The sequence below is a fragment of the Podarcis liolepis genome (genome assembly GCF_965112155.1).
Source record: "Podarcis liolepis genome assembly, chromosome: 7".
Lineage (NCBI taxonomy): Eukaryota > Metazoa > Chordata > Lepidosauria > Squamata > Lacertidae > Podarcis > Podarcis liolepis.
In genome coordinates this window covers 23,019,007-23,040,917 of record NC_139561.1, presented here as the reverse complement: position 1 = coordinate 23,040,917, position 21,911 = coordinate 23,019,007, and the positions used below count along the sequence as shown (strand labels likewise).

General features: G+C 47.0%; 1 protein-coding gene across 2 annotated transcripts in view; it reads left to right on the top strand.

Moving 5' to 3' along the window:
- SLC35E2B (solute carrier family 35 member E2B) overlaps positions 1–21,911 on the top strand; it is a 30,712-nt gene that overhangs the window by 3,441 nt on the left and 5,360 nt on the right. For both annotated transcript variants that reach the window (XM_083513156.1, XM_083513155.1), the window contains exons 2-8: positions 8,754–9,272; positions 10,541–10,676; positions 15,443–15,570; positions 16,315–16,435; positions 18,039–18,092; positions 20,122–20,194; positions 21,292–21,437. In XM_083513156.1, coding sequence (XP_083369282.1) covers positions 8,933–9,272; positions 10,541–10,676; positions 15,443–15,570; positions 16,315–16,435; positions 18,039–18,092; positions 20,122–20,194; positions 21,292–21,437 — 998 coding nt within the window. In that variant the 5' untranslated portion in view covers positions 8,754–8,932. The remainder of the gene's footprint in view (positions 1–8,753; positions 9,273–10,540; positions 10,677–15,442; positions 15,571–16,314; positions 16,436–18,038; positions 18,093–20,121; positions 20,195–21,291; positions 21,438–21,911) is intronic.

Genomic DNA, 21,911 nt, shown 5'->3' with positions numbered 1-21,911 from the left:
TTCGAGTGGGACAGGAAACCAGTTTTTCCATTCAAGCCTCAACTAATAGAATCAAACATCTTGATCCATTGTCACTTCACCCTGGTGTCTCCTTTTGCAGTTCCTCTGGTGTCAAATAGGCTTCTGGTGTCAGAGCTGTGGCTGCTTATTCTTTTGCATAGAGACAGACCCGTTTGTCCTGGGGAGGCAGGCATTGTTAACAGTAGACATATCACATTGATAAAGAGAAATCCAGGAAGATCAAAAGCCGCAACTGCTGGCCGGTCAGTTAAGCTTGGCAAAGAATTATCAGGTGCTCGGCCTCTTTTGTCCCGTGCTCATTTGGCTCCACTGTTTTCATTTGACTCCATTGATTGGGGGGGACTCAGGCCTTGAGCTCAAATAGAACTCCAGGCATCTCTGTCTAGGCCTCAAAACTCTCCCCAGGCCACAACCCTCGGTGACCCAAGTGTTTTGGCCTGGCTGGAACTCTGACCGTGCCTCTTGCTTTTCTGAATGGAGGCTGGAGGGGGAGGTATGCGTGCATGCACAAACTAGTCTTCTACAAAAGGTATAATTGTATTTGCTGTTCCACCTACTTTTGTCTCTGGCCCTGCCCAGCACTGGCATGTGGCCCTTGGAAGATTGCCTAGTAGAGAAGGTGGCCCTCAGGCTAAGAAAGGTTCCCTATCGCTGCTTATCATTCTCTGTACTTAGGTGTATTTAAATTACAGCTATGGCTTGAATCCCAATGCATCTGATTCAAAGAAGACACATGCCATAATAGAATTGGTTAGTCTTTAACATGTCATGAGACTCTTGGTGGTGTTTGCTGGAAGAAGTCTAAGACAGTTGCTTTTCTTGAGTTTCAAGAGCTTCATTTGACTTGGATTAGACCCAGAAGCTTTTTCCAGGGTCAGGATTGCCTCTGTGTGTGATTAAGTACAGAATGATATTTATTACTGTCAGGTAGGTTAGGCCATGATAGGGCGTAGAGATGAAGATCATCAAAGAGCTTTGTCACTGAGTGTGAACCCTGATCTTTCAAGTTTAAATCTGACATGTTCTGCATTTTACATGTTCCTCTTCTTCTTTGGCGATCACTCGTAGCCATGAACACGGTCTTAACAGTGTCTGTAAGTGACTGTGAGGCCAATTCTGGATCCCCACATCCTTCCACAGTGGGGACATAGGTTTCCAGGCGGGAGTTAATCATGGTGAGGGTTTTCCTCTTAGCACATTTTCCCCTTTCGTCCTGAGTTTGAGCGTCTTCAAAGCCCATGGCACCTTTGGTAAAGGCTGTTCTCCAATTGGAGCACTTGCAGGCCAGCGTTTCCCAGTTGTCAGTGTTTATAATACATTTTTTAAGATTTGCCTTGAGAGAGTTCTTGAACCTCTTTTGTTGACCACCAGCATTACGCTTTCCATTTTAAAGTTTGGAATAGAGTAGTTGCTTTGGAAGACGATAATCAGGCATCTGAACAACATGACCAATCCAACGAAGTTGATATTGAAGAATCCTTGCTTTGACACTGGTGATCTTTGCTTCTTCCAGTGCACTGATATTAATCCGCCTGTCTTCCCAAGTGATATGTAAAATTTTTGGGAGACACCATTGATGGAATCTTGGTTGGCAGTGTCCGGGCCGTGTGTGTGTGCAGGGGCGGGGGGGAGGGAACTGGCCCAGTCCTCACCAGCGACGCCACGGTGAGGACTGGACAGAGCAAAGCAGGGCCACTCTGTGCCTCCTGCCTGCCTACACGGGGTGGGGGGGGGGAGCCCGGCTGGCCAATGTGGCCCTTGGCGGGTAGAAAGGAGCAGCATGCCGGCCTATGCTGGGGTCACCTGCATGGGGGTGCCTGGTTCACGCCCCCTGAAAAATTGTGTTCCTGGGGCTATGCCCTGACTCTGAGAATTATGTAAGTTGAAACTATCCCATTAGGAAAGAAAAAAAGGCAAAATGGCCTTTGCATATGGAAGGTCTGTTTAGAAATCGTGACTAACTGAATGCTGATAGACTTGCCTTTACCATCATGACTTTATCTAATCTTCCTCATTACTTAATAAGCACCCTGTTGGATTAGGTTAAAGTCCCATCTAGCCAAGTGTCCCGTTTCCAACAGAGGGTGGCCAGAGGCCTGTTGAAACAGGGCATGAGAGCTACGTAGCTCCCTTGTGGTTCTGTGCATGTACATGGAGGTTCTACTTAGCTTTTGTTGTTGTTGTTGTTTAGTCGTGTCCGACTCTTCGTGATCCCATGGACCAGAGCACGCCAGGCACTCCTGTCTTCCACTGCCTCCCGCAGCAAATGCTATTTATTGATTTATAGCATGTGTGTCCCACCCTGTATCCAAAGGGTCTCTCAAAGTGGCTTTCAAAACTGATTGTCTCTGCCCCCAGGTTACAATATAAAGAGATTTGAAGCACGAGGGGGAAATGAGTGGGAGGGAGTGGGAAATGGAACATCTTAAAAGTTACAGATCTTAGCATTACAGTTGATATCAGTGGCAGTTCTGGCCGTCTTGTTATTGATAAAAAGAAAACTCTTCTCTGAAGCACTCTTCTTCTTCTTCCCGCCTCATCCACAAAATCGCAGCACCTGCCTCACAGTTCTTCATTCAGAAATAGGATAGACCTAGCCTCTGCAAATATGTCAAATCTTCTAAGTTATTTGAACTAGGGGCACCATTGAAATGAGTGGGACAAATGATTCATGACTTACCTTCAATTGATTTCAGTAAACACTAAGTTCAACTACCTTAGTCACTCTGGACCCAACCCTATTCTTTGTTAAACTTGAGGAGGCTCCTTGCACATTGAAATGGTAGACGATAAAACATATCCCGCAAAATTAGGTGAAGTAGAAAGCACACTCCCCCCCCCCCGAGAAATCACGCAAACCAGCAAGAGCTATCAGCACAAAAAGTTAAGAGCAGAGCACCAGAAGAAATAATTTTTATTTTATTAAGAACACTTTTCATCTAGCTCTCGGGATAGCTTATAGTTAAATATAAATCTGGAAAGCAGTGAGGTAAGTTATAAAAGAAAAAGGGAAAACAACAACAATAGGAGCTTGTGCAGGATCTTACCTGCTGGACCCAGCCACTGTTTACTATCCTACCAATTTCTTATGAACTCCCGTAGGCTCCCTGCCTCATACAGTTTAAAGTAAATATACCTGCTTTGCCTAACTTTTTACTTTACTGTGGATACTGTCGCAGCTTGTCCCTTTAACCTACTACTAATCTACTAACCTACTAATCTACTACATATAGTAGTGGGATAGAGGAGATGAACAGACCCACAGAACTGTACCAAATACTTAAAATATATATATTAATATATTAAAATATTTAAAAAATATTTAAATATTTAAAAAATTAAAATATTAAAAAAATATTAAATGTAATATTTACTTGCAAAGTAAACAGCTCTTGGCTTTGATTCTTGCTTAAATAGGTCAATGTCGCTCAAAATATACAGTTGCTCGAACATTGATACTTTAAATTTTATCATTGCTGCTTCCAAAGAGGTGGCTATAGAGTTGCCCTCGTTCTTTGAAGGCCAAGCAAAGCTACTAGCCAGTTTTGCTGGTCTCCTGCCCTAGTTACTTCTGGTCACGGGGCCACAGAAAGGATAAAAGACATCTGAAGGCAGCCCTGTTTAGGGAAGTTTTTAATGTTTAATGCTGTGTTGTGTTTTTAATATTCAGTTGGGAGCCACCCAGAGTGGCTGGGGAAACCCAACCAGATGGGCGGGAGTATAAATAATAAATTATTATTAATATTAGTAGTAGTAGTAGCAGTAGTAAAGCAGAGTCTTTTCAGCTGTCACTCCTACTACCCATAGGTTTGCTTCAGCTTTCTGGTGAAGTCTTCCGTCTGGTTAAAGACCAGGACTTGGTCACAATCAAAGATGTCATGGTTGCTTCACCTGAAGTCTTCCAGCTTCCTGAGGCTAATAGTCAGCTTCTGGCTAGACCAACAGCAGCTATCTTGGAGTAGTCCCCCTGGAGACTCCCCTTGGCTTCCCCTTAGGTTTTGCATGCTCTTCGCCCCCTGGCAAATGACTGACTCCAGACAGTTCACTGCCAGGACTTATATACAGTATACTCCAGCCAGAACCCTCTGACCAATCACAAGTTTCTCCCTGGAATTCTGAACCCTCACAGGCCTATAACTAGAATTCTGAGTCCTCATTGATCTGAAACGATGGTTTGGGATAGGGTGGTCTGAGTGATGGTTTGGGATAGAATGCCCTCTGAAGGACCTTGCCACCAGCCGACCCTTTTCCATTCACCTGAGCCATATAACAAGCTGGATTCTGTTGCACCCGAAACAGGAAAGCCTTGCAATTACATAGCAAATGCACCTATTCTGAACAGCTATGCTGCTTCTTGGCAAACATACTTTGTATCTTTTCTGGTTCTGAGAGTTGTTAAAAAGGTAAAGGGACCCCTGACCATTAGGTCTAGTCGTGACTGACTCTGGGGTTGCGGTGTTCATCTCGCTTTATTGGCTGAGGGAGCCGGCGTACAGCTTCACACGGAAACGCCGTGTGGTACCTATTTATCTACTTGCACTTTGACGTGCTTTGACGTGCTAGGTTGGCAGGACATCTATTTCCCATAGTGGAATCTTGTGTTACGTACCGTCCTCCTTGTGAACGCTGCGGGTTACAAGCTCTGCTAACCCGGAAGTAGATGCCCCTTGTTGCAAACTTTGCCCCGGGATGCGAGTCGAAGTCATGTGCTGGCGGCGAAAGCGTGCCTCATGTTATGAGCAGTTTGGGGTTACAAATGGACCTCCAGAACGATTAAGTTTGTAACCGGAGTTCCCACTGTACTATGCTCACCAGAAGTGGGTTAATCCCTCTTCCCAGAACAACTCTGTGAATCGTAGCTCTGTGAGGGAACGGGGGTCTCCTAACAACTCTCGGCACCCTTTATGAACTACAGTTCCCAGGGGGAAGCCATGACTGTTAAAGTAATATTGTACTGTTTTAAATAACTAATGCAGCTGGGTGTATGGAAAGTATATACAGTGAACCTCGGGTTACATACGCTTCAGGTTACAGACTCCGCTAACCCAGAAATAGTACCTCGGGTTAAGAACTTTGCTTCAGGATGAGAACAGAAATCGTGCTCCGGCAGCGTGGCGGCAGCAGGAGGCCCCATTAGCTAAAGTGGTGCTTCAGGTTAAGAACAGTTTCAGGTTAAGAACGGACCTCCGGAACGAATTAAGTACTTAACCCGAGGTACCACTGTACAGATATGGCCAGTCTACTATTACTTGTTTCCTTTTCAGGGTCAAGCCCCCTTAAACACTGCTTCCAACAATATAAGCTTCCAAAAAGATAAGCTATTGCGCATTTAATGTATGAATTGCTTCCCATGGGACACCCTGAAGCAATTTACATTTTAATCAATTGCTATCCCCCACATTTCATTTATTTCTTACTACTTTATTACATTTTATACCCCACCATTTCTCCAAGGAGCTCAAAGAGGCAAGCATGGTCCTCTCCCCCCTTTTATACTCACAACAACCTTGTGAGTTAGGTTTGGCTCAGATTTGGCGGCTTGTCGCCTGAGGTCACGCCATTAACATCACAGCCCAGCAGGGGTGGGGGTGAACTCGGGTCTTCCCAGTCCACTGCCCTAACCACTGTGCCACACTGCCCACTGCACAGCAGGATCACATCACACTCACTTTGTGGGGTGGAGAGCCCTTTAACAGAACTTTCAAATATTTTTCTGTGTGTGTGGTTCTCTCTGACCCTCCTCCATCTCTATTCCAAGGTACCTAAATAGTGGGAAATGTTATGAGTGTCTTTTTGCCGCTGTAGTGACCACAAAGTATTGTTTTCGACCTCGTTGTTTTTGAAAATGCAGACATACATTCTGGCAGAGAGTGAGATTGGGGGCTGAGAAAGAATTTCCAAAATACGTGGCATATAATCACTGGCTTGTTCTGTGTTCTTTCCTTCCCCCGCATCTGTCTCGATGCCAACTTAATAGCTCAGCCAACTGGTTAAAGTTCTTATGGCAGCCGTCTTCCCTGTTCCATTTTCCAGCTTCTTGCAAAATTGCTGAGGAGGTTAGAGGGTAAATATTTCATTACCTCTTGATTTATTTGTCTGGAAGCCAGTTTTAGTCAACCCGCTGTGGTTTTGTTGAGCTGGCGCTTGGAACGAGATCTGTGCAACGGCTTTAAAATGTTGTTGTGGGTTTCTTCAAGAGGCTTCAAATCCCCAAGAGGCCCTGCATCCCAAAAATACGCTCCCCTGCCAACTACCTTCAGGATTTGAACCGAAATATTTGATTTGGGTGTGTGTAAGCAGCTGAAGAAATAAATCTTAGGCTGTAATTCTATACATGTTTAACTGGCATGAAGCCCCATTGTACTTTTTAAGTATATTTGCACAGTGTCATGCTGATACTGTGATTTAAACACACGGCCCAATTTGCGTATGATCACCTTAGGACCATTAATTCCAGTGGGTCTACTCTTGAGTAAAACTTATAGAGCTATAGACCAGTCTGTTCAAACAGCTGTGAAGCGTTGCTTGGAATTTTTGTAAACATTTCTAAGAATGACAACTCAACGGCAAATACTTCCATTGTGTGCATTTTAATGTGTGTGCTTTTTAGGGGGGGGGGGCTGAAAATCAACACAGATTTAGCAGAGAATTTTAAGAGAATCTATATTATTTAATGCATTTATATCTCACCTTACATGGTGGCATACATGGTTCTCTTTCCTCTGTGTTTAATCCTCACAACAAACTTTTGAGGTAGGTTAAGCCAAAAGGCCCTGACTGGCCCAAGGGCACCCAGTGAGCAGTGTTCGAAAATAGCAGGGCCCCAGGCGCACTTTGCACCTAAAGATTCTCCTCAAAAAGTCTGGGTGGCATTTTTTTGCGCCCGGCTGACACTCAAGGATTACTGAAACAGATGTGCTTTGAAGCCTCGAAGTATATGTTAAAGATAGACAATATGTTAAGGAATAAAAAAAATATATATCTAGTAGCACCTTATAGACCAACTAAGTTTGTATCTGAAGAAGTGTGCACGCACATGAAAGCTTATACCAGAAAAAACTTAGCTGGTCTATAAGGTGCTACTAGACAATTCAATTATTTTTTTTATTTCAACTGCGTCAGACCACTACAGCTACCTATCTGAATCTTGAATATGTTAAGGAATTTAACAAAAAAGAGTAGTGTGTTTTGAAAACTGAAGTATGGTACCAGTATTTTTACCGTAAAGACCAAAATATACTTGTATTAACAGTTTCTGCTAAAAATGTGATATTAACAATAGGTCACTTATGTGAATTGCATATTACCATATTTTTTGTCCCATAGGACGCTCCGTCCCATAGGACGCACCTAGTTTTTTTGGGGGGGGGAATAAAGGAAAATTTCCCCAGCGCCAGCCTCCAAACCAGGTCGGGGAACAGCGGGATGGTGGCGCTGCGCCTCCCTGCTGTCCCTTGAGCTTGTGGGGCTGGCCGATGTCTGCCCGAAGCCCGGGGGGGCTCTGCTTCAGCACACCCCACGCGCCGGGCAGCAGGCTGCTATCTGCAGCCTAGGGAGCCCTGCAGGACGCATAGAATGCACACAGATTTCCCCTTCATTTTTAACTCCCACAGGGCTCCCCAGGCTGCAGATATCTGCCCGGCACGCGGGGCGCTCTGCTTCAGGGTGCCTTGCGTGTCGGGCGGCAGGCTGCTGTCCGTAGCCTAGGGAGCCCTGCAGGAAGTCCTGTGGGCTCCCCAGGCTTGCTGATAGCTTCCTGAAGCCTGGAGAGCGAGAGGGGTCAGTGCGCACCGACCCCTCTCGCTCTCCAAGCTTCAGTGAAAGCCTGTATTCGCCCCATAGGACGCACCCAGATTTCCCCTTCATTTTTGGAGGGGAAAAAGTGTGTCCTATAGGGCGAAAAATACGATAATTCATTCTTATCAAAATAATAAATAAAAAGTGTTGCTGACCCCCGCCCCCAGAGGTGACTAGACATTCTGTTTTGGTGCCCACAACCCAGGTCCCAGAAGCTATTTGGCTCCTAGCTTTTCTATCCCAGTTTCTAACACTGCCACTGAGCTTCATGGCTTAGTGGGAGATTTGAACCCTGGTCTCCCAGGTCCTAGCGTGACACTCTAACCAGTATACAACACTGACTGTGGACTAGTATTTCTTATTTATTTATTCAGTTTTATAGACCGCCCTTTATGAAAAGATCCCAGGGCGGTGTACAAATATAAGAACACATTTTATGGAGCACAGTAAAATACAGTGGTGCCTCGCAAGACGAAAAGAATCCGTTCTCTGATTCTCTTCGTCTAGCGGTTTTTTCATCTTGCGAAGCAAGCCCATTGACGGATTAGCGCTATTAGCGGCTTTTAGCGGCTTATCTGCTGATCGGATCAGCTGATAAGTGGCTTAGCGGCTTAGAAAAAGGGGGGGAAAGGGAAAAAACCAGCAGGAACTCGCAAGGCATTGTCGTCTTGCGAAGCAAGCCCATAGGAGATTCGTTTTGCGAAGCACCTCCAAAACGGAAAACTCTTTCGTCTAGCGGGTTTTCCGTCTTGCGAGGCATTTGTCTTGCGGGGCACTACTGTAATAATAATAATAATGACTAGACTAGCTTCTGAAATCATAATCCCTAGGAAATGTGAAATCAAATTTCACAAACCTTTTAGGGGAGGGGTGTTTCTTTAAAAAAAATTTTTTTAATTTATTTTTAAAAATATATATTTATTTGTTTAATGCAGGGAATGGAAGTCTACTCTGGAAAGAGCACTTGAAGTTCCCTGTGAGCAAGAACAACTTTGGAGGATAGCCTGTGTGGACTGCTGGAGGCGCTGAACCTTTCTCCCCACTTAAGCAGAGCTTCGCATTTGGCCGATGTTCTCTGGGCCCAGACAACCAGCTGTTGTTTTGGGGCCTCGAGATGGCCTCCCTTGCAAGCGTCCAGAATTTGGAGAATGCTGACGGTGTCGCCACCGCTTCTTCTCTCCTGGAGGAGAAGCCCAAAAGCAAAGGGTTTTTCCAACTCGGCTCCTTCTTCCATTCCCGGAACGAGAAGTATGTCATCGCCAGGAGCGAAAGCGTCCCGGAGGAGAACGTTTTGAAGATCACCATCACTGAAACCACTGTCATTGAGTCGGACCTGGGCATCTGGAACTCCCATGCACTCATCTACCTCACCTTGTGGTTTTTCTTCAGCTTTTGCACACTTTTTCTTAACAAGTACATCCTTTCACTGCTGGAAGGGGAGCCGAGCATGCTAGGTAACTACTTCTTCTTTCAGGGGGTCAAACCAGACGACCTTTTGGGTTCCTTCCTGCTCTACAATGCAGGCGTCTCTCAACTTAACTCAGGGGTTACATTCCAGGGATAGGGCACAAAGCCACAACCACATATAGTCAAAACACTTTAGGTCCCATGGCAGGTGGGATTGCTAAACTCATTTTTCTCAGACGCCCACCCCGACTCCCCCCCTTTTTAATTTTAATATTTGTCCAGCTGAATGCACTGAAGTTAAATGCATGTAAGTTGCAAGCGACCTCTTCTATGATCCTATGGCTCTGTGAAAATGGTATGGGGAACCTTTGGCCTTCCAGATGTTGCCAAGCTACAGCTCCCATCATCCTGAGGGTTGCAGTTCAGCAACATCTGGAAGGCAAAAGGTTCCCCACACCTTGTATACACAGTTTTGGTCAGGATGGGGAAGCTCCAGATCTTGCCACACTACAACTCCCATCATCCCTGACTGTTGGCCATGCTGACTGGGGCTGAGGGACTCCTTCAGCATCTGTGGGGACACCAGTTCCCCATCCCTGGTGTACAAAATGGGTTGGATCTAGACAAAGTTAGTAACTTTTTACTCCCTTTGAAACCAACGGGCCCGGAGTTAGAGCAGGCCTGCTCACTTGATGTCCATGGTACTACTACAGCCTGACTTAACATAGTTTGGAGCAAACCTTTATGCATGTGTTTGTGTGTGTTGTTCTTTTAAGTGCCAAGCTGACGGTTGTAACCAGTATACATGGTTTATTTGTGTGTGTTTGAGTAACAGTGGGATATATATCTTGAGTTGTATCCAGGCAACAGCCCATCTGCACTATATATTTAAAGCAGCATTTAAACATTCATGGCCTCCCCCAGAGAATCCTGGGAGCTGTAGTTCGTTAAGGGTGCTGAGAGACATTGAAGAGGCCCCAGTTCCCCTCACAGGGCTACAATTCCCAGAATTCCCTGGGAAGAAGCCTTGATGATTAAACCGCTCTAGGAACTGAAGCTCTGTGAGTCTCCCCCAGCCCTACATGGAGATGCCTGGGATTGAATGTGGGGCCTTTTGCATGAGAAGTAGATGCTGTGCCACTGAGCCCTCCCCACCAAAACAGTAAGATGAGACCCAGGGTCTATGGGGTGTTTGAATGTTCAAGCCCCATATTTATCATAGAGCATAACCAAGCCTTCCATGCAGGTTTTTTGAATGGGAGGGAGAGCAACGGGGAGGTAAGGATCTGTCTCATTCTGGCTCTGATCCTCCCAGGCGCCGTTCAGATGCTGTCTACCACTTTCATCGGCTGTGTCAAAATGTTCGTCCCTTGCTGCCTCTACCAACACAAGACCCGCGTCTCATACCCTCCCAACTTCCTCATGATCATGTTGTTTGTCGGGCTGATGAGGTAAGAAGCGGCTAGAAATCTTTCTAAGGCAGGGATGGGGAAACCACCATTCCTTTTCCCAGTGTCTAAAAAGGAGGTGGTATCTTTCATCAGTAATAAAAAAATGCAATAATCAAAAGGTCACACATACTCTTTCAGCTCAGATCTTGTATCTGGACCTCTGTTTCAACGCAAAGGAGAATGTCCACCTGAGCAGCAAGAATGGGGATTTTGTTGTTGTTGTTTTTAATCCTAAAGGCCATATTCACTTATGGGCAACATTCTGAGGGCCCCATGCTAGGAGTGGCCAGGGCAACACATGTAAATTTTTACCTTTCGCCGCTAAGCTAGCTTCCACACACACACACACACACACACACACACAATCCTCCATCCAGGCAACAAAAAAGGCATTATGAATTAAGAGAGTTCAAAGACATAATCTGGCCAGGCAAAAATGCTTGAAGAGAGTTCTGAGGGCCAGATAGAGAGGACTGGAGGGCCACATTTGGCCTGCAAGACTGAGGTTGCTGACCCCTAAGGAGAGGTGTGCTTGTCATTTATTTATTTTGTTAGGTCGTGGGTTGACATAGCAGCCGGCACAGCGATTTCTTCAAGTAGCTCTTTATTATGGTAAGCTGGAATAGAACTGAACTGCGAACAGCTCAGCCGGCCTGTATTTATAGGCAGCCGGCTGTCAACATTGTAACCACAACAGCCCAGAGTTCCCGCCTAAAATAACTGCCGCGGACCTGAGTGAAAACTATCTACAGACCTGAGTGAAAACTATATACAGTATCCCCCTGTTGGCCCAGGGTGAAACTACACTACATAACACCCCTCCCCACCGAGATAAGGCGTTAGTTACAATCGTAATGGTTTCCTTATATACAGCACTACGCGTAATGGTTCAATTAAGCACAAAAGCATATCGGTTACATTTCCCATACTTAGACCAACAGTGATACCTGTCCAACAACATAGTCCTTTAAATAAGTTGGGCGCTTGGAAACTCTGCCAGACCGCCGGGGACTGGTAGCCAAGACCGGAGGGCCACACAGTTCTCGCTGAGGCTGTGGTGCGACCCTAGGTGGCGTTGGAACCAACTCCCCTGGATCCGCTGCTGTGGGTGGAGCCTCCGCAAGTGGAGTGGTCTGAGTCTGTTCTGAAACGGCTTGGTTCGGCTCCACGCTGGCAGTTTGCGAGGGAGGTGTAGGTGGGGCCTCGCCATCTGTACGTGTCTCTTCTGGAGCCGCAAGCGCAGTTGGGGGCACCTCGGTAGTGTCCAAGTCCCCACTGCGGTCCGTTGTCAGAGACAAGGACATCAGGACACCCATGCGTTGCAAACAGGCCCCGCAGCACCCGGATGACAGCTTCGGTAGTGGTGGAGGGCATCAGGGCGACCTCCAGCCATTTGGAATAGGCGTCCACCACTACCATAAAGGTCCGGCCGTGAAAGGGGCCAGCCAGATCGATGTGCACCCTCGACCAGGGTGTCTTTGGCGTCTCCCAGGTGTGTCCCTTAGCTGCCGGTGGTGCAGGCCTCGACTCCTGGCACGCTTGACAGGCGGACACCCAGGCAGTGATGGCCGCTGACCTTCGACCACCACCAACCGGAGCAGGCCCGAAAAATCCTTGAAGGCGATCCGGAACCGGCCAACGCCTACCACGGGAATGTCGTTTCCCTGGTAGTCTCTCAGGTGTACGCGGTGAGAGTCGAGTTGCCTTTTGGACACTCTGGGTACCAGTCTTTTGATGGTGCTCCATGACACGATGGACAGGGCAGACCCGGTGTCGATCTCCATGTCACATGGAGCTCCTTCAATGAGCACCGTGACGTTCAGCTTGCGTCGCGTAGGCGAGTCGGTTTGGCCAATCGTGGTTCCAGACGGGCAGCGGCAGTTGGTGAGAGCGAAACAACTTTCCTTGGCAGACTGGAGTGAAGACTTGGACTTGCGAGTCGATGAAGGGGGGGTGTCAGACGGAGCCGATCGGCAGACCTTAGCGATGTGGCCCCTTCTGGAACACTTCCTACAGATGGCGTCTCTGAATCGACACTTGGCACGGGAATGGTTGCCTCCGCAGCCAGCACATTCCGGTTGGCCCTTGGACTTCTGTTGGAACTTCCTGCGCTCCTGCTTTGTCTGGTGCACGTCATCGTCTTCACTGGAGGATGCCTCCTCACTGCTGGCCTCTTCATGATGCACCGGAACTGGCTCCCTAGCAAGACGCGGGCTGCTGGACTTGCGGATCTCCTGGGCGGAGCGTTCAGCAGCTTCTGAGGCCACAGCCTCCTCAATGGCTTTCTGTAGCGTGAGGTCTGGCTTGGCTAGGAGGCGCCGTTGCAGATGGATGTCCCGGACCCCGCAGACGATTCGATCCATCAGGGCATCGTCTAAGTCTCGGAACTCACAGTGCATTGCAGCCTGTCGCAGGGCGGTGGTGTAGTTGTTGATTGACTCCCCCTCTGCCTGGTTCCGGTGGTAGAACGCATGGCGGGCAGCAATCTTGGACGGCTTTGGTGCGTAGTGGTTGCGGAGCTTCTCTTGGATCGTGTCCCATGGTGTTGCCTGGACTGCTTCAGGCGCAACCAACGCTCGGGCCGTCTCAAACACCTCAGGCCCACAGAGGCTGAGGAATAGGCCCCGCTTCCGATCCTTTGATACTGCTGTCAGCTCGTTGGCTTGGAGGTAGCAGTCGAACCGAGCGAGGTAGGAGTCCCATGATTCAGAGGCTGGCGCAAACGGCGGTAGAGGCACAAGTGAAGCCATGATTCCGATGCCGGCGTGAAGGGCGATGGATGGAACACAGTGCTCTAGCCAGAACAGTCAGCTCTGAATTGGTTCTGCCCAGTGATTTCGCTCAGTGATTTCGCTCTGTGATTCAGCTCAGTTCAGAGGCTGGCCGCATCTGGCTGTGCTCTGATGTCCATCGATCCCACCTTCGTCGCCAGTATTAAGTCGTGGGTTGACATAGCAGCCGGCACAGCGATTTCTTCAAGTAGCTCTTTATTATGGTAAGCTGGACTAGAACTGAACTGCGAACAGCTCAGCCGGCCTGTATTTATAGGCAGCCGGCTGTCAACATTGTAACCACAACAGCCCAGAGTTCCCGCCTAAAATAACTGCCGCGGACCTGAGTGAAAACTATCTACAGACCTGAGTGAAAACTATATACAGTATCCCCCTGTTGGCCCAGGGTGAAACTACACTACATAACATATTTGTTCTCATATATATATATATATGTGTTAATCGCCAATGGATACCAGCAAAACAGGGTTACGAAGCTAATCCAAAAAGAAACACCCCACAAAAACCAAGACACAGAAGAAAACAATGGCATGGCCCTCCTTCCTTATATCAAGGGCACTACAGATAAAATTAGCAAAATCCTCCATAAACACAATATCAAAACAGCCTTTTGCACCAACCAAAAAATAGCCAATATCCTCAGAAACCCCAAAGATAAAATCCAGTTGGAAAACCAAGGGGTCTATGAAATACCCTGCAAAGTCTGCCCAGCCACGTACATTGGACAAACAAACAGACGAATAAATGCACGTATCGCAGAACACAAGAATGCCGTCAAAAAAGAAGAAAAAACTTCCTCTCTTTTCCAACACATGAAAGAAACAGGACACGAAATTAATTTTGCAGATTCCAAATTGCTCTTTAACATGGAACATCACCACAAGAGAATAATCATGGAAGCCATCGAGATAGAGAAACACCCTCACAACATGAACAAGCGTGACGACACGTCCCGCCTGCCAGACATCTGGAAATTAGCCCTCCCCACAAAAACCGACACCAGAACCAGAGGCACACAGAACGCCATCACCAATCAACCACACCAGACCCAAACCCAGACCCTCTCCACAGATAAATTACAGACACCATCCAGTAGCCAAACCATAGTGGCACCTCCGGATGCTGCACCCCCCTGCAATCCCTACACAGATCTGACTGGCACAGGGCACAAAACCACAGCTCGCCCCTATACACGAAGCCAAGCCAGAGCACAACTAAGTGCAGTACAGCCATCTTCTCAGAAAAACTCTTCACAAGCTCAAGAGGTCAAGACACGAAAGCTTTAGCAACTAATCCACACTTAATGACCCTCCTAAGTGGTACTCAGAATATCACTCAAGAAATCACTCAAGATATCCCTCAAGTAATTAAGGAACAAAAGAAGAAAAGTCACACTAACCTGGGAACTTCCTCTCTGCCCAGAACGTCGGAGGCTATACACCACACCCCCTCAATAGTATTTATAGGAACTCAAACACTGAGATCCTGCTCTGTTCCAGTAACAAGAAGCCGAAAGCACCAGCCTGAAGATGACGAGTGAGACCTCGTCGAAACGTCGCCTAGACACCCCAACTCTTACACGGGAAGACACCCGAAGACACCAAAACCTGCATATATATATATATATATATATATATATATATATATATATGAAATAATGTGGCTACTTTATCTCTCGCATTGGAATGAACAGATTCGAGTCTGCTTCACTTTTGCATGTGTTCATCTGTCAGTCTGTGAATTTCTTCTTAAAATTGCATGAGAATCCATACTGCAATCCCTATTTAAATATGTCATTCTGAATATATTTTCTCAAAAATATGTCTTTCTAAAGATACATTTCCCCCTGAAAGTGTGCATATCTAAACATGTTGTAAGCAGCTGAGAATGGGTGTTTTGCTTTTATAAACACACACACAAAAACAAAACAAAACTGTGTTATTTAAAACTTAGTTACCCTTCTTCTCTTTTCAGGTTTGCAACTGTGGTCTTGGGCCTAGTCAGTCTGAAGAACGTAGCTGTCTCCTTTGCTGAGACAGTGAAAAGTTCCGCCCCCATTTTTACTGTCATCATGTCCCGCATGATTTTAGGAGAGTACACAGGTAAGTCTTGCTGAAACCTAGGCCGCATCTACACTATCCATTTAAAGCTGTATCACGTCACTATAAACAGTAATGGCTTCCTCCAAAGCATCCTGGGAACTCTGTTAAGGGTGCTGAGAGGTGTTAATACATAGCTGTCAACGTTTCCCCTTTTTAAAGGAAAATTCCCTTATTCCAAATAGGATTCCTCGCAAGAAAAGGGAAAAGTTGACAGCTATGTGTTAAGAGCCCCCATTCCCCTCATACAGCTACAACTCCCAGAGTTCCCTGGGAGCAGGGAATTGTCTGTTACACCACTCTGCAAATGGTAGCTCTTGTGAAGCCCCTTGCATGGTGCTAGGCGAGAAAGGCTCACCTGCTGTCTTTGGGATGTGCCCACCTGTCAAACTTTGCCCAGGTGGAACCAGCAGGGGACAAGGGGAGATAAGGCTCCAGACCCACCAGCCAAATCCACTTGCAAGCCAGGCCGCTGGGGCAGCAAATCCTACGTGTGGCGAAGGGCTCCCTTCTGTTTGTCCTGATCTGTCCATCCTAAATCTCAACAGGTCAGCCCAATCTCTGGTCCCTGAGCTTACATAACCACGACCCAAATGCTAAGCAGCTTTGGAAATATGGCTGTGGCCTGATTTATTGCCTTTAAAAATGCAGTGTGTATTCTTTTTAACCTGTTTTCGTTTCGATCTGTTTCCCCCCACTTTGCCTCCTTCCCCCTCCCTCTCCGATCAACCCCTTCCCCCCACAAAGGATTGCTCGTAAACCTGTCTCTTCTCCCCGTCATGGGAGGGCTCGCTTTGTGCACTGCGACAGAGCTGAGCTTCAACGTCCTAGGCTTCTCGGCAGCTTTGTCTACAAACATCATGGACTGGTAAGTACTGTATTTTTCCACATATAACACGCTCCCATGTATAAGACAACCCTTATTTTTTAGGACTGCAAAAAATAAATAAATTGGGGCGGGGGATTGCCCAAATCGCTGCTGCCGATCTCCTACTGGCTGCTGCCACCAATCGCCCGTCCCCTCTCTGCTATCCGTGTATAAGATGACCCGCAATTTTGGCCTGTTATTTCTAAGGAAAAAATAGAGTCTTATACATGGGAAAATACGGTATATTGGAGACTGCAGACAGAAGTGTGTGTGATGAGTGTGTTGTGTATACAAGAAAGACAGACAGACCGAGAGAGAGAGAGAGAGAGAGACAGTGTTTCCTCTGTTAATGTGCGTATGTCCGTGTGCGTGTAGTAGATATACCGTAGATATGAATCACAGGTGTTTTATATGAGTTATAGGGGCCGGGCCGGAGGACCTTTTAGGTCTCTTTCAACTCCTAACAGTTCTATAATTCTGTTCATTGTATGCATGTATCCCCCACATTTACACGACGGGCCTAGAAAGTGGAATCGTGTAAAGTGGGGAGCACCCCACTTGAATAGGGAGGGCACATGGGGAGGAGAGAGAGAGACCCACCCTGGAAATTGCTTGCGGCCGCTGCCTGGCCTGTACCGAACCTGCCTGCCTCCCTGAAGGCAGCCAGCGCACACAGCGGCTGTGGCTGGCCACGGAGGGGGAGGGCCAGGAAAGGTGCCCAGCGAAACTGGTGCCAGGATGCACCTGCATGGCAGAGGCAGAGAAAAGGTGCCCTCCACCCCGTGCCGCTGGTTGATCAAAGTCTGCCCTCCCTCACTCCAGCAGCAGCTCCGAGTGACTTCCAGGCAGCAGCCCTGAGGGAAGGCCCATTTATTCATCTAAAGTGGTGCCCCGCAAGACGAATGCCTCGCAAGACGGAAAACTCACTAGACGAAAGAGTTTTCCGTTTTGGAGGTGCTTCGCAAAACGAATCTCCTATGGGCTTGCTTCGCAAGACGACAATGTCTTGCGAGTTCCTGCTGGTTTTTTTCCCTTCCCCCCTTTTTCTAAGCCGCTAAGCCGCTTATCAGCTGATCCGATCAGCAGATAAGCCGCTAATAGCCGCTAATAGCGCTAATACCGCTAATCCGCTAATCCTTCAATGGGCTTGCTTCGCAAGACGAAAAAACCGCTAGACGAAGAGAATCACAGAATGGATTATTTTCATCTTGCGAGGCACCACTTTGGTTATTTATTTCACGGCATGTCAAATAGTCATGCGTGAGTGCATAAGTGGAGGGGGTTGCACCTGTAATGTATTTCTGTTTCTGTTCCTAATTTAATTTATCTGCTTACTGCATTTATATCCCTACCTTTCCACAAAGGGGCTCAATGTGGCTTACATAGTTTCCCTTGCAACAGCCCTGTGAGGTAGGTTAGGCTGAGAATTAGCGGCAGGCCTCAGGCCACCCTGAGTTGTGCAACTTGGTCGGAGACCTTTGTGTAGCAGCAAGTCTAATAAATGATAATAATCATTCCACGCACGCACACATATACGCCTGCACGCACACACAAACCGTGTTCCTTCTCATAAACAAACGTGTGGTTTCCTCCCCCCTTGCAGCTTGCAGAACGTTTTCTCCAAAAAACTGCTCAGCGGAGACAAGTATCGCTTCTCGTAAGTACCTGTCGTATTTCAGAAACCAAAAGCCCCTCCACGTTGATGAACCATTGGCGAGTCCTTCTTGTTTTGCCAGCTCCCTCAGAGGACAGCAGCCAGTTTAGGAGGGCTCTCAGAACCGTCCTAAATCCATCTCTTTCTTCACAGAGGTCTTAGCGAGTTCCTTGGCTCCTAGCATGTGAGAGGGCTAGGACTCTTCTCATCGTTTGGGTTACTGCAAGGGTTTTCCATGTGATGCCCTTCAGGTGTCATTGGACTCCAACTCGCATCAGCCCAAGACAGCACGGATTATTGAGGATTAGACAAAATCAGGGAGGAGAAGGCTATCCGTGGCTGCTAATAATAATAATAAAAATAAAAATTTATTTATATCCCGCCCTCCCCAGCCGAAGCCGGGCTCAGAGCTGCTAACAACAATAAAAGTAACACAGCATTCTAAAATCAATTCATTCTAAAATCAATTCAAATCAAATTAATGGCAACCATTGGGCTAGAGTTCTGTCAGGATTGCCAAAGGAGGGGGTCAGACTGTGCCTTGGCCAAAGGCCTGGTGGAACAGCTCTGTCTTACAGGCCCTGCGGAAAGATGTCAAGTCCCGCAGGGCCCTAGTCTCTTGTTCCACCAGATTAGCAATGACTCTGTTTTGCTTTCACTTTCGAATGCCTCTGAATCGGCTGGGAATCACTAGTGGCGAGAGTTGCTCTTGTGCTCAGTTCCTCAGAGGCATCTGGTTGGCCACTGTGAGAACAGAATGCTGGACCAGATGGGCCACTTGGCCTGACCCAGCAGCTTCTTTCCCCCCTCTTTATCTCTCATGCTTTTGACCAACATCTGTGTTTTCTCTGGACTGAGCTGCCTGTTACAGGACAAAGGGCCTTTTGGTTCTCCGCCCAGGGCCATTCAAGCTTCCCCTGACCTCTGATTTACTAGATGGGATCAGATAAGCATGCAAAGCAAGCTTTAGCTGTCCTCTGAAAGAAGCTTTCTTGTTCCTGTGTGGAATTTTGTTTCATTTAGCAGGATTTGTAGCTAAAAGAATTAAGCAGGTCTCTAAGCCTGGGGTGTGGAATTTCATCTAGCCCATGACCTAAACGGGGCCTAGTAAGGGTCCAAGTTTGGCACCCAAGGCTATTTCCCCTAAGCGTGTCCACCTGACACCATATATGGGGCAGGGAGAGATAAATCTGGATTGGCTGCACAACTGCTTTCCATGTGGGAAGCTTGGTCACTCATTCAATCCCCTCTGAAAGCAGGCTCCAAAGGCATCCCGTTTTCAGAGTGATCGACAATCTATTTCCTCTCATAGAGCTGAAATTCCCAGAGTGTCTCCAGGGAACTCTGGGAACTGTACCACTTTTAACAGTGATGGCTTTCCCTGAAGAATCCTGGGAACTGTGGTTTGTTAAGGGGTGCTGAAAGTTGTTAGGAGGACCCTGTTCCTCTCCCAGAGCTACAGTTCCCAGAATTCCCTGGGTAGTGCCACTCTGGAAATGGGGGGAATAGGAGTCTCCTAACAACTCTCTGCTCCCATAAAAAATTACAGCTCCCTGGATTCTTTGGGGGAAGCCATGACTGTTAAAATGGCATGATGCTACTGTAAATGCGTAGTGCAGCTAGAGCGTTTTGTATGTGTTGATGCCCAGCATAAGCCATGCACCTTCCATGCATTTAAAGCACATTCCCCCACCGCCTCAAAAAGTATCCTGGGAACTGTAGTTTATTCATACAGAGCTACAATTCCCAGTGCCTTTAACTAACCACACTTCCCATGACTCTTTGGGGGAAGTCACATGCTTTAAAAGTATGATGTGTAAGGAACCGTACGTATGGATCACTGTTGTGCGTAACCCTTCATCGCTCTGTCACAGCTTGTTTTGTTTTGCTTTTAAAGATCATCTCCAGTTTCAGCTGTGTATTGAGTTTGGGTGTCTCCCGTTTCATCCTTCTGACTGTTATTTCCATTGCAGCCCATGCAAAATGCTAATTTCACTTGATTAATTCTCCCCAACCAACACCACTTCCATAGCGCTCCTGAGCTTCAGTTCTACACCAGTGCAGCCGCGGTGATCATGCTGATTCCAGCTTGGATCTTTTTCATGGTGAGATTTTTTGTGCATTCTTCCCCCTCCAACCCCGCTATAAACTTAAGAGTCCTGCTCCATTTTCAAAGCACCCAAATTCAAATCTTGCCTCTGTTACTAAGCAGCCGTAAACGAGCTAGGGTCCCTCAGCCTCTACTTGCCTCCTCCAGATCAGCAGTATGGGAAGAAGAATGCCAGCTTGTATTACAGTGGTACCTCAGGTTACATACGCTAACCAGAAATAGTGCTTCAGGTTAAGAACTTTGCTTCAGGATGAGAACAGAAATCGTGCTCCAGTGGCGCGGCAGCAGCAGGAGGCCCTATTAGCTAAAGTGGTGCTTCACGTTAAGAACAGTTTCAGGTTAAGTACGGACCTCCGGAACTAATTAAGTACTTAACCTGAGGTACCACTGTAAGGTGTTGTGGGGATTATACTGCCATGCTGTACGTGAAGGGCTCTGATCGCCATAAAGCAAGGATGGGGAGGGAACCTGTGGACTCTGACTTCTAGCAATGAAGGGCCAGAGGTTAGTGACAGAGCATCGGCTTGGCATGCAGAAGGTGCCAGGTTCAATCCCTGGCCTCTCCAGGTAGGGCTGGGTGAGATCCATGTCTGAAATCCTGGAGAGCTGCTGCCAGTCAGTGTAGACAGCACTGAGCTAGATGGACTAATGGTCTGACTCCGTACAAGGCAGCTTTGTGTGTTCATACGAAACCTTATAGGCAGTGTATTTTGTCTGCATCCATCAGCAGGCCACAATTTTTCTCCCTGCTGTTCAAAAAGGAAACTGTCTTTGAAACATCCCTTTAAGAAATCTGTCCCTAGGAGAATTATATAGGAAGCAACTTCACATAATGGAAACCATCTAAATCTGAATAATGTAAGAAAAACGCACGTGAGTGTCCAGAATCTGAAAACCTGGAGTGCTGCTGCCAACCAGAGTCAATAATACTGAGCTTAGGTGATCAATGGTCTTACTCTGTACAAGGCAGCTTCCTGTGTTTCCTTACTTTTCAGCGATCCCTTTCTGTGCGTTTTAATGAAGCCTTCACTGCCTCTCATCTATCTTCCCTTTTCTTTTCTTTTCTTTTCTTTTCCTTTCCTTTCTTCTTAGGACGTGCCAGTAATTGGGAGAAGCGGGAAGAGCTTCCAGTACAACCAGGATGTCGTTGTGCTGCTTCTGATAGACGGAGTGCTGTTTCATCTCCAAAGTGTTACAGCCTATGCCTTGATGGGAAAGATTTCCCCTGTGACTTTCAGGTTAAGAATCCCCCTTGCATTTTGTCTTGGGTTTTTTGAAAAAAAAAAGATTTGTGTGCATATATTTAAACAATGGATTTCCTTGCCTTTTTGACCAGAGATTGGTCTCTTATGGCGACTTACACCAGATGACCACTGGCAGTAGGTTGAGATCTGAGTAGGCAGAGGGTGGCCTTTTCAGTGGTGGCTCCCCATCTGTGGGATGCTTGCCCCAGGGAGACCCGCCTGGAGCCATCCTCGTCCATTTGCAGATGCCATACTAAGGCCTTTGGTTAATTAACACAGTCTCCCATGGTGGAGCTCGTATTTTCATAGAGTGGGTAGGACTTTGCAACTGGATGGGAGTTTTATGGGTTTTGAAAGTTTTAAAAGTTTTCTGGTTCTAATTTGCTTTAATTTTGTTGTAGTTTATCTCGTCAAGTTGCTCTGGCATTTTGTCTTCAGCATAAAGAGACTGATGAATGTTGTTAATAT